The sequence below is a fragment of the Rhopalosiphum maidis genome, chromosome 4, assembly GCF_003676215.2.
Source record: "Rhopalosiphum maidis isolate BTI-1 chromosome 4, ASM367621v3, whole genome shotgun sequence".
NCBI lineage: Eukaryota > Metazoa > Arthropoda > Insecta > Hemiptera > Aphididae > Rhopalosiphum > Rhopalosiphum maidis.
In genome coordinates, this window is record NC_040880.1 from 10,148,836 (window position 1) to 10,162,850 (window position 14,015).

General features: G+C 27.6%; 1 protein-coding gene across 2 annotated transcripts in view; it reads right to left on the reverse strand.

The window, feature by feature from the left end:
- Positions 1–10,936, reverse strand: part of LOC113549015 (proteoglycan Cow) — a 35,043-nt gene extending 24,107 nt beyond the window's left edge. The window contains exon 1 of one of the 2 annotated variants that reach the window (XM_026950154.1): positions 10,406–10,936. In XM_026950154.1, coding sequence (XP_026805955.1) covers positions 10,406–10,516 — 111 coding nt within the window. In that variant the 5' untranslated portion in view covers positions 10,517–10,936. The remainder of the gene's footprint in view (positions 1–10,405) is intronic. The other variant, XM_026950153.1, reaches the window with a different exon arrangement.
- Positions 10,937–14,015: the final 3,079 nt, after the last annotated feature.

Here is a 14,015-nt window from a genome sequence, read left to right on the forward strand (position 1 = left end):
TGATAAAGATAGCAAAATATTTTTAATTTTTAAAAATTCAAACGAATTAAAAAACTTGTCTGTCTTAAATGTATGATTTTATAAGAGTAATTTTCTTAAATAAATACTGCTAATTATGCTTATTATGGTTATTATCCATTTAAACATTTTTATTTACTAACCTAACTTACCCTAACATTAAGAATAAAAATATGAAAAATTTTAATTTTTAAAATGATATACAGTAGGAATATTATAAAATAATTAATTACATTACTCGATACAGCTACAAGCATAACATAATAAATAAAACAAAAATATGACATCTTTAATATTTTTTTGTCGGAAAATTGAAATATTTTTTTATTACATCGTTTTATATTATTATATGAGTTACAACTACAGCCAATCCGAGAGCCAATCATTATTCCATTTTTATTATTGTTAAGTATATATTTTTTGTAAAATCCATAGATAATAATTGAGTACCATGGGCTGTTTTTGACGTACTTATGCGATGTGTATAAATACAAAAGAAGAAATATAACGGATAGATAAAAATTTAAAAATAAAAGGAATCTGAAAAAGTCACGATCGTGATCTTGAATACTTTTTCCTGATTAGACCTTAGTCTATGACTGAATCTGAGATATAATAATACATAATCTTCTAAGTTAACAATATATTTCCTTCGAACGATAAACCACCTGCAGTTTCAGTACGTCTGATCAAGTATAAAATATTATAATATGTTATTAGACACCCATAGTGCATGACTATAAGGAACAACCTCGGGAACCAGCGAAAGATCCATAACATAATAAAATATCTCACATCGTCACCATACTAAATGTTAATGTTTATATAGTAATACCTTAGTTTTAACTTATATTTAACCATCAGTAATATTGGCAAAAACAATTAAATAATTGTTAAGGCAAGATTTTGACCTTGGTATTTTCAGATCACTAATGGTCACCAAACTGAAAATACAAAGGGTGTCATACGTTAAAATAGTATTAGAGAGCATATAAAGAATATGTTCATTCATTTCCATTCAAACCATCCAATTGTTATATTTTTCTTTCTCAATTTCATGAGAGATGATAAGGACTCAATATATTATATATAATAATATAAAAGGAGAAAAAACACAATAGTGCATATACCTTGTATATTCAAAAAGTGGTCGAGTAAAATACTCTAGGAAGAATAAAAACAACATCTACGCGCGACATACAATTCGTGTACCATGGAATATTCTTTCTTCTTTTACTTTCAAAAGTAAAAAGCTTTCATTTTTTTTTTTAAAATAGAAAACTTTTTAAAATAAAACTATTCGTCATGATACTTTTTCATATATGTTATTTTATTATCGACATGTGTATACACGATTACAATAAGAACATATTTTTATTCTCCAGTAGCCTTTCGCACAAATTATTTATCTACTCTCTTTCCAAGAAATGTAGTCAATATGCAATAACATCACATATACAAGACCATTCATAGAGAGGAGAGTCAGAGGGTACCACCCCCCCCATTTTTTTGAAAAATATTTGTATAGACTATAGAGTACATTTTTAAAAGTATACATTAATATATTTATTTATATATATATATATATATACATTTCCCCCATTCCAAAATGTTTACGAGCCCCCTTGCGTATGAAAAATAAAGTGTAATTTATAAAAAAAATTAATTTAATGAACTAGACGATCCTTCTATTATGTCAATTAAAATTTATTAAACTTAATTACTAATAAGTCAGAAACAATATGTTGTATAGTATTGTACATTTTAAAATATACTTGTATAAATCAATATTATATTGAAACCTATGTCAATAATATAACTTATTTAACTCCTTTAATTTGAGTTTCAAGTTTAATAGTTAAACATTCGGTAGGTACTTATTCACAAATGTTAAAGAATAAACTAAACTCTATTTTTTTATTTTATTTTAATATTTTAAATAATTTAACATTATTGATTAGCATTAGCTATTTCAGTTAAGAACAAACATTAAGCGGCTTAGAAATAAAACGTTGATTTACTGCAGTAGTTTAATATAATATGCCATTTATCTGATAAAAGTAAAACGGAGGATATAAATAATGAGTCCAATTCCACTGTTTTTGAAAGTTAGCCAAGAAACTAAATCCTTCTCATCTTTTCTTTATATCGAATTGGTTCGGTTTTCGAAGTTTTCCACTAAGACTATTTAGACATGTTATACTGTGCTAACGTATAACCTTTTACTTTTATACATGGACATATCATTATTTCCATCCCATTTAAAACTCATAAACCCAAACTGGCGTTCCATTCACTACATTACTTACATCAGTTAATATTTATTTAAATTAATTTCATTGTTAATAGATAAATACAAAAAATAAATTTGCTTATAGAAATAATTTATAGAAAAAATCGAAAAGGGCTCTATAGGTACACAGTCATGGCGTAGTCTGAATAAATTAGCAATGTAGGAAATTCATCAATAAACCATAATATCTGAAGTTGGACATAATTTAATTTTTATAATGCATAGTAAATATTTTATTATTTGTTTTCCTAGTCAAAACAACAAGTAAAAACGAGGATTTATGTCACGTCATATAATCCATATGAAGAAAAATGTTCGTGTTTGGCAAGCTGACAATAGTCATAGTAATAAAATATATATCACGTCAGAAAAAGACCATGAAAACCATTCAGTAATAAACAACACCCTGGTATCAGCCTTCATTTCAATCACGGTCAATGTCATCTCATTATTAATGAAGTATTAAAGTACTTATGCGACCTCATAACAAATAATGCTGTCCCTATTCGATGCTTTTAATATGCATTTTATAAATCAGTTAAATTATTTTACAAATAATTAACTTTTAGTTTATTATAGACTATTTTATTCAATGTGTGATTAAAAGGTGAACAAACCGACCGATTATCACGACTAAATTTTCAGACATTTTTAACGTATTTTTAAATCTATTTTACTACTATAGCTTATTTATTCTAAAAGACGGGTAAACAATTTTATAAATGAAAATTATTCTCATACATGGAGTACAACAAATGAAGATAAATAGAACATATTTTTTTACAATGTTAAATGTATTTTGTTAATTCCATTAAAAGTATCTAGGACAATTCACCATGGCCATTTTGAAGTAGCCGTTTTGACGTGGCCATTAAACATTTTTTAATAATATAATAATAAAGGTTGAAAAATAATTATACAATTTTGGTATATTTTGTCATGTTCATAATTTTCAAATACTATAATAATAAAGGTAATCAATAATAATGGTAGTAAGGTATTATCGGATATTAAATACTAGAACTAGGTACACCTTTTAAATTTGAAATATATAGTCTTTACTGTCATATTGTTGTATTATTTTTAAAATGCATCTATCTAGAATCTAGATTGCCAATTTTTTAAATTTTTTGAGTGGACTTTTTTTTATATTTAACTGAGAATAAAAATAATTATGGTCAAATTGAACTTTTTTAACCTATACTTAACCTACAGATTTCTAAGTCGACTGTGAGCTGTATCACCAGGGAATGGAGAGTAATCAAGGACCCTTGGGAAAAATATTATATTTAAGTAAAAATTAGGTAAAAGCTACAGTCCCGGCTGTCCCCCTCTCGTCGAGCCTGATTGCCACTATTGTAATTGTGATCGTCGTCGATGGGCTATGGACGATGAGTATAGGTTTTAAAATAAGATAAGATAAATAAGTAAAATTCAATAATATCAATATAATATAACACAACATTAAACACATGGAAAATTAAAAATGTTTGGTTCTACTTATACACAATTTTTCGACTACAACAAAATGCCCCTACGACTCATTACGAAATTTTCTCTAAGAAAAATGGCCATCTATCACATTTAAATGTTTAAAGGTTGAATATCTCCTGCGATTTCGCTTAGTTTTAACTTAGTTCTAGCATATTTCTTGTTATAATTATAATTCGGAATTTAATTTAGACATTTTAGACAAAAATATAAATACGAATTAAATATATATGAACTTATTGAATTTGAATATACTTATTATAAGCAATTAACTTAATTAAAATATTTAAAACTATACTTTATTATTAATTCATTAAAAAAAAATACTAATAATATTACCTATATTACCTACGAAAGTGCACTACCTTTTTGATTTTCGAGAAATGATTTACATATTATTGAGGATATAATAAAGGGTGTTGGGGCGAAAGTGTATTAGCTAAGGAAACAAATATGTTTTGTATTATCACAGTACTTCTACTATTTATTTTTTAGGCCAAACACAGGTTTTATAATATATACTTGATATATATATATATATATTGCTCTAACTTGTATCATAAAAAAAATTATAATACATAACTAAAATAGGTATGCATTGACGGAGTAAAATTAATTTGAAATAACTAAGCGTTTGATAATAATTCAGAAGATATTATTCAGGTATAATTGCATAAGCCACTAATTATTATTATTATTTTAATTAACTGTTAAGGCTTCAACTTCAACTTGTATTAACCTACTTTTAGCTTAAATATTTAAATTAAAGATAAACCAAAAGGAAAAAAATTTACATTATTTATAATTATTTACAGTTTTTTACTTAAGTTTATACTATTGACACTAATTATCATAACTTTAATTTAGGAGTTAATAACCTATATGCATTGATATATTTAGTCTCAACCTCTCCTTTATAATAAGGATAGAATATAATCAACAGAAATATGATTAAACAAATATTATTTTACCACTTTTATATGTTTGAAAAAATATTTCAACCTAAATAATGATTAATTAAACCAAGTAGAACGTATAAATATATGCTGCATTCACATAATAATATTGGATAACTCCATTGGCGGCATGATGTGTCATTCAAATATTAATTATTTATACGTCTCTATCCATCGACAATATGATGTTTAAAAACATGCAATACAGTCTAAGTTAACAATATCATATTTTCTTATTGACATGTATTATAAAATAAATAAAAATTAATTTTAAATTCTAAGTGGATCGATAATCTTAGATTCCGAGTGGAACGATAATTTTAGACATTTTAAGTTAATTTTTTAAGAAATTGGTTACTTAAATTTTAAATAAAAATAATAATTCTAATTATTTTGTATTAATTGATACTTTTTACCAATATATTTATTATTACCTATTTATTGTCTATACACTATAAAATGTTTAAAATATTTAGATTAATTTTAAGCTATGTATTATGTATACGATAGCAACCGTACTATGCGTGCGTAGTTTCTTTCTAAGATACATCGATGTTAAGTTAATAACAATAATATGATACATAATAAATATGCAATGTTTAAAAAAAATATTAATATCATTATGTTAATAATAGTAAGTAGTATAAATAAATTATAAAACATCCTTAAAAATAAAGACTGATTTACAGTTTCCGCTCAAAATCGTTTTTTGTTTCCCAAGATAATAAATTCAAATTTAACAAATCCATTAGCCAATATTGCAGTGACCTACTCAATGATGAGGTATACTCGAAAACCAACTGTACATCAAAACGAAGACTTATTTTTTAACCTAGGCTTATTCAATTTTAACTTTAAGGCTTTAAATTCTTTAAGAAAAAAAACATTTAATTTAATTGTGCGAAAGTGGCACGATTATTTGGATGAAAACGACATGAGGGTGTCTCAATGTTTCCACGAAATGAAGAAAAAGACACTTTTATTTACGCTCAGTCAGAACATTCCATTTTCTGAAACGTAGGACAATAATAACAAGGCAATGGCTTGAGGGCTTCTATCATTTCAGTTGACGCTGACAAATCTCCGGTTCAGCCAATTTCCTTCCATCTACTCGCCGATAAACCCAAACTGTTTTCTCTTGAATTTGGACAATAATGACCATTGTTTCTGCTACCTACCATTATTTTTTTATACGGTTTTTCACTCCCCTTAGTTTTTAACACCGACAAAAAAACCGAAGTTAATAAATGTCCGCTTGTCAATATTACACAGTGATCGATTATTCGTTGAAATATAGTTTGTGACAGAAAATTTTTCCAAACGAATGATCAGTGATCATTTAAGTTTACAATAAAAAAGAGTTAATAGTTCTGATATTCCTAAAAGTGTTTTTTTAATTAACAGTAACAGCTACTAAACATAACAAATGAGCTTTTGGTATACTATTACAGTCTGCATTGTACCGATAAAATAAAAGAAATTATAAAAGAAATTATATATCTTTGTTCCTACTACTATAATATTTCCATGATACTTTCACTGCATAAATTTTAAAATTTATAAAATGTTATTAATAAAACACTTAAATGTATAGTAGTAAGAATAGTAGGGTGGTAAGACTGGTGTTTACAAGACTTTCCAAAAATATAGTCATATATCATGTAATTATCAAAAAAATGAAACAATGTTAAATGTTGATAGATAAGATAATTTATTTTTATACAGGTATGTTGTACTTCAATAATTATGTATTATAATGGAAATAATAATATACCTATTAACTTCAATTAAAAAATATTGAATTGTATCACCAAATCTATATTGTATATAATAAAAATATAATAGATACCTACATTCTTAACAACCCAATTATTATGATATTAACAGTTCAGTTTAATAAAGTAATTTACTTACAATTTAAAATAAAAAAAAAAATGTGTTTAAATTGTCACTGTTATTTCAATAGATAGTGTAAAAAACAGATAAATATATTAAATGCTAAAAAACAAAAAAGTACATGTTATTTTTTTTTCAATTTAAATAAATACAAGTTAAAATAGTTGCAATATCAAGATTATAAAGGTCAGTTAAGGTAACATAAAATATCATTCTAAATATTTTTAGAAATCTTTGATTGAATTTAAAATTATTTATACAGAATATGTGGTACGAAGCTAATAAAAATAAAATACAAACATCGTTTTGGAGTAAGAAATAACAAAAAAAATAATTCTATAAATTACCAAAGTATATTAAATCAGAGTTAAATTAAATTCCTTAGTAAAACTTTTTTTCAGTGGTTTTTAACCAAATTTATAACAAAATAATATTGTACCTCTAACTGAGATAAATATAAAAACTAAACCTCGAACTAAACATTCCTAAACATAAAAAAACGAAGGCAACAAGATTAATTTGTAAAAAAATAGTTGAACTTTGCCTAAAGGGGTGTTGTTACATACATTTTATCTCGAATTTTATGTACACCTAATCAACGTACATGTTTTTCACGCCCATTTAATCATGAACACTAATGGAAAATTATTATAATTCAACAGTTCTATTTATTACACTTCATAATAAAACCTGGTTTAAGGTTATATCCCGAACATAGTTAGATGGGGTAAAAAATATATTAGAATTTAAAAAAAATTATTTTATTTTTAACAAAATGCATAATTTATTAACTAAATATTAACGACTATTAATAAAAAGTAGCCATCTCTTTGAATATGTGGTTTTAATTTCTTTATTTTAATATGTAGTTGAATAATTATCTATATACGTCTATTGGGGTATTATACATCTCTGTAATTTTTACTTATCGACTCATAATACTTGATAAATCTTTTCGGTACTTATTTACCCTTCACTAATCAACGAATTCGCATTGTATACGAACTGTATATTATATTTGTTTTAATAATCAATATTATGAAAAAATTTAAATAAAAATTGAAATTATATAATTATTTTTATTTATTTATTTGTTATATTTACCTATACGAGTATTGATTTAAAATTATTACTAACACTACATTTATACGAGATTTTCGAAGCAAATTAAAAGCGATATTAAAAGATAAACGTTCAACAAATTATTTTAATTTTCAAATGACCGTATGGGTTTACTAGAGAATATTTACCTATAGAGATAATGTTTTTATTTCCTGTATCGTGTTAATGAATAATATCAACCCTTTTCTGTTTCTGTCTTTCACTCAATACATTAAACTATAATGACAAAAAAAGGGTATGCCACAGATATTATGCGTTGGCACGGAGGACCTGCTATGGCTGCCAAAAGGACTGCGACCTATGTCTTTGTCGAGTTTGTCGTCCTTTTATAGCTTTATTTGAACTAATAAAGCATGGCTCGGGGCGACGATGACCTGTTCCGTTTTATGCATGTATACTGACACACACAATCACCACAGTACACAACGACGCACATACAGTGTTTGTGTGTGTGAGGTCTCTAGAAAACCTGTTACTAACAAAAAACCAGTCCCTATGTGTCTTCACTCTTTCTCGCTCCCACTACAATTATACTTCGGTACTGATAGCCTCTATGTACGGTACACGCATACAACGAGCACTGTTTTTTCACCCTGATTCAAGGTTAAACTAAATGTAACACTTTTTTTCACAATTATTAAAATTTTTGACATTTTGACAACGTGTTGTGGTTATCTATAGATACTTATCAAAATGATTAAATTCTGCGTTAAAACATAAAAATTATATTGCAAACATCAAAATCGTCGATATAGAATTATAATGCTGCTTGTTTCTATTTGGCCATACATTATGAATAAGAATTTTAAAAATATAACAATATATAATACAACTGTTTTGTAATAATTACTAATTATTAAAGTATGAATAGCATCCAAATTATATATAAATACTAAACACTTTTATTAAACAATAAATGTACATATAATATACTACGTACACCACAATTCAAATTATAATAATATTTTATGTTTTCCAAAACATATTAAACACATTAAAGAATATACCTTTAATTGCTGACGACACTGTCGACACTGGTTTTTGAGTAAATTACCGTTATATTGTTAAAAATAAATTAACAAGCACAAAATAAATAACACTACATATAATTTACTCCGTAATTTACAATGATTTGTACCCACTTTCAATAAAATATACGTGATGATTTCATTGGGAGTATATGGGTGTGTAAAATCGTTGAATACCTATCAGTTTATAGGACATAAATATTTTTTGTCTAAATTCATCCCACTATTAAAAACAATACTATTACGATATTACATTTCAATCAAAACACGACACCCGCGCAATTTATTTTTAAACAAGGATACGATTTGAGTAAAAATTATATAACATATAACCTACTGAATTTAGCATATAATTAGATATACGTGATAAATTTATTTGTTATTTTCTAATTAGTAAATCACGTCATGTTAACTCATATAATAACGTAAACAGTTTACGACTTGCAGCAAAATACAACGAAACCGGTTTACGTTAATACATATTATATATTTGTAAGTATAGTGAGTGTATAAATTAAGCGTGTATTTTAAAATATAATATATAATATTTTATTATAAATAGTTTACCTACCTAATAATTAGAAGGCGGTCTCTTTTTTCATGAAAAAAAAAAATAAAGGTTCGCGTATACAAATACAGTTTTAATGATAGATTGTCCATAACGATGTTAAACGGTCGAAAGACTCAAAGACACACGTTGGGTGAAAAAGTCTTCGTATCGATAGTAAGTACGATACCTATCTAGCTATTTTGTCTGTAAACAGAAGGTAGGAGAAGTGTGTATATTATAGATTTATTGACGTATAGATATTAATAAAAATAAAGGGTAAAAGGATTTCGTATTCGGGCCAAGGTCGAGCGTAGTAGCACGGTATAGTCGTCCTCAGTACCTGGCACAGACATTGAGGAAACTTTGTTGTTTTTTTCCAAGAATAAAAAAATCCAATACCAAACACGCCAGGCGGTGTGGCTTTCTAAATAGTGACCGGGGATTATCGTTATAAAGACGGATGTGTCCGTACCGCATAATAATATATAACAATATTATAATATATATATATATATAGGTAATATTATCTAAGCACACGGGTATAGGCGTATTACAATGATAATAGAGCACCGCCTAACAAAGAGAAGATGCGGCGCACACAGGATAACACCTGGACCCGCCGTTGCCGCACGACCACCGTGTGATCTGCCGCGTGCAATATAACACTATTATAATAATATATACCTCCTACTCGGTGAAGTCGCCGTACAGTCTACACGTGCACAATGGGCCCCGGGTTCGCCGAAAATCCGTAAAGATACGCGTCATAAAAACACGCATTATCGTGTACGAGGTATCTCAAAATACAATGTACAATATTTATGACCTAAATGCGTGCCTATAAATAATAGCACGGTGTACCCCAATGATAAGTATCATAAATAGTAATATCGGCATGATGCCTCGCGGTCACCGCCAGCCCAGGTCTACGAAAACGATCAGTAGCGCTATGCGATCAACGGTACCTACGGCGAGGTGTTTGTGCACAACTCCTGTACGTAGTCATTGACAAAACTATAAGTATGATAGCAAACAATAAGTAAGCACGTACCTCTTCGAATGCAAAATCTTCGTCGGCTTTCCACTTTTTTTTTGCGTCCGCTGCGCAAACGACGAGCAGCAGCAACACAGCCGTGCCGGTAGTTAACCACCACTTGTTCATAGTCGTCGTCGTTGGTTAACGACAGCAATGATAATATTCGATCGCCGGTTTCGTGAACGGGCGCGCAAGTTATTTACCGTAAATCGCGGACAGAAAAACAAAATAAAATAAAAAAATGAACGCCCGGGCAAGCAATCTGATAGGTATCGCCTGAATAAACGAAGCGCTTTCTATTTTTTGATTTATTTACTCTTTCCCCCCTCACATTTACACGCGTCCGGCGACAAAAACGACGGTCGAACGACCATAAAAATAAAATTCAAATTGTTTTGGGAAAATTTAAAAAAACGTGACTGTCCGAACTTTTACACTCGGCGGCAGGGCAACTGGTGAAACACACTGTGATACGTGCGGCGCGGGGCGATCGACTGCAGCGGCGGCGACGAACGCGCGAGGTCGAGGAAAATACGAAATAATATTATCGTGCGCGGTAGAACGCTATGATCGGCGGTACACTGCTCGCGGCCCCCGCCCGCCAGCCGGTCAGTCAACGTCCCACGACGAACGAACCGGGAGCTGCAGTGCGTACTCCACGACCATAACGAAATTACCGTAGGATCGTCGTTGTAGTCTCAGCGTGGTTGCCCGCCGCATGTTTATCGATTCGATAAAAATGTGTCGCGCACGGTGATAAGGCAGTAGGAGTCAGCCGAGTCAGGAGACAGTCGTACAAAAAGTAATGCTGGCCGTGGTAAGAGTGTATTAGGTAATAGTCAATAAACATCTACCATCTAGGCACTAGACAGTAACCAATAAATTATAAGCACGTACGTAGATTCAAGTGTACAATTGCAATTTGGAAATCAAATTTAGCAATTGATTTTAATCGACAATACATCATTATTATTAATACACTATTAAATGTTACATCTACCTACTATAATTTATAATAACACTGTTATTTGTTAATAACTGTTTATTGTTATCGAAATATCGTCTATTGTTTATGTTTAAAAACAAAAAAATCGAACTATCAACTTCAGAGTTCATGACATAAAATATAATAATCTAGTTGCAGAAATAAAATAATATAGAAATAATAAAATTTTAATTTCTTAAAAAAAACTTGTTACTTGCTCTATTTCTAAGAATATTTTATAATAAATGAGATTAACAATAATGTATGTTATTTTTTATTTTTCGATTTGTCATCACCATTTGAAGTAGTAAAAATGTATTTAAATTTCAACTTAAATTTTTCTGATAGAAAAGTAATTCTTATTGGTATTTCGGGGTCAGAAATTAAAATCTAAGCAATTTAATTATTGATAACTGAGAAAAAATAGAAAACAGCGGGAATTTTTACGCAAATCCAATTTTTAACAAAACTGATTTTGTTATTTTGTAATTATTTAAATGGAATAACTGTACACGGTCACGGCACAGATACTTGGAATATTCTTGCTAATAGTATTTCGAAAATTTTAGTTATTTTGATGTTTTTACCAATAGTATCTAAATTAAAAGAATGTACTAGGGTAGTACTAAGCTTACTATTTCATTAATTGACTTATATTATATTCTTGTACATGGTATTGGACGTATTGGTACATACATCAAATATTATATTTATATGTACGTTACCTTCGTGCTTCATTTTTATAACTATATTGAACATTTGTTCTTTTGTCCCATCGCAGACGTAAATTATTTTGAGCTTTTTATAAGACATTTGAAATTTGCTATTATTTTCTATAAATGTCTATAAAAAATGTTTACTCGATTAAAAGCTTAAAATGTAATAAAATATTTTACTGTTTTTACTGAAATAGAAAAGTAAAACGTATTATATCTAAAAAACCACAATAATTATTTATTTTTAAATATTATATATATATTCAATATTTTATTTTCAAATTTTTCAAATTATTTTGTAGTTTTCATACAATTTTAAACATTTTTTTTGTAATAGCTTATATCATTTTGTGAATTCTAATGACAAAGCTAATGAAAATTTAAAACTGGCTGGAATTTTAAATTTTGTGTTATTTTTTTTCGTAGGTATAGTTGAGATAATAATATCTTTTTGAAAATAATAAACTTCTTAACTGCATGCAAAAAGACGCCTTTATAGAAACAATTAGTACAACATATGCTGTGAATATAATGTGTTCAAATATTTGAACGATAACGATCAATAATTGTAGAAACTTCGATTTATCCAGTACATGGCAATACAGAATACAGATTGATGAAGTCAGATTTACTAGCAAGCGGAAACTTAATCGGTGAAGATTAATTAATGGAGATCAACCACTTTTACTCGGGAGAAATAAGGCTGAAGTATAGAGAAAAGAATAGATGGACCCTTTATTTTCCGGCTCAAAAAAGTTTTTGATTGCCGATATTTATAGAAGTTGTATAGATGGGATCGAAACACGTTACGTCGTTACTTCCGATAATTCAGTGAGAGGGATTTGAAGTGTTTCATACCGAATTCTACTGTTATACATTCTGCAGACGAATTAGGTATATTGGTAGATGTTTAAATAGTATCGAGTATAATCATCAGCAAAGTTAGGTTGATTCATTGACAGGTGCTTACATTAAAAGCATAGGAAGATCATGACATGGATATGTAACCTAACATTTTAAAAATATTGAGAGGCATTTCGCACTTCGTAGTATACGCGCTAATGCTCAATTGCTCCAATTCCGCCTAGATCAATATTGTTGGAAGATCCCAAAAAAATAATATAGTTCGATTTATATTTGTTGAATTTTTAAATGGCATCCGAAAAGTTTATCATTTAAAATATAATATTAATAATTGTATAATATTTTTATAATAAGTCTTCGTTTACGTTTTTATAATATTTATTTTAAAATTATAATTTTTTATTTTATTATGTTCAATAATAATAAAAAAATATTAAATAGTAATATTTAGTAATTGGTAATAATTATATGACATCAGCGCATCAGCCAATTTATTAATGTAAACTGTAGATCACATTTCAAAGCCAAAACACGTTTGTAGACCATCAACGATAATTTATATCCGAATAACACTCATTTTTGAAACTTTTATATCAAAAAATACATTTTATAAATGCATACATTAAAAAATAACTATAAACAACCTGTCTTTTCAAATGTATTAAATAATTATTAATAATGATAAATAGCTTAAAATTATTCTGAATATTTTTTAAATGTTATTGTGTAAGTATATATATATGTACCTATATAGAAAATTATAATATAATTATGTGATTGTAAAATTATTAACTGTACGTTAATATCTTCTAAATTACAACTAAAATCGTTACATTTGAAATTTTAGTATTCATTTTCATCAAGAAATAGGTTATTTTTAAGTATAAATAAGTATTATAAAAAAATAGTTTGAAATATTTTAAATATCTATGATTTAAACTTATACAAGGAACCTATTATATTGTATTATATTTTCAAACTTTCACCAAGAACATACTAATATAACATATTATTATATAAATATTTTTTTCAAAATATTAAGTCTACATTTAATCCTTTC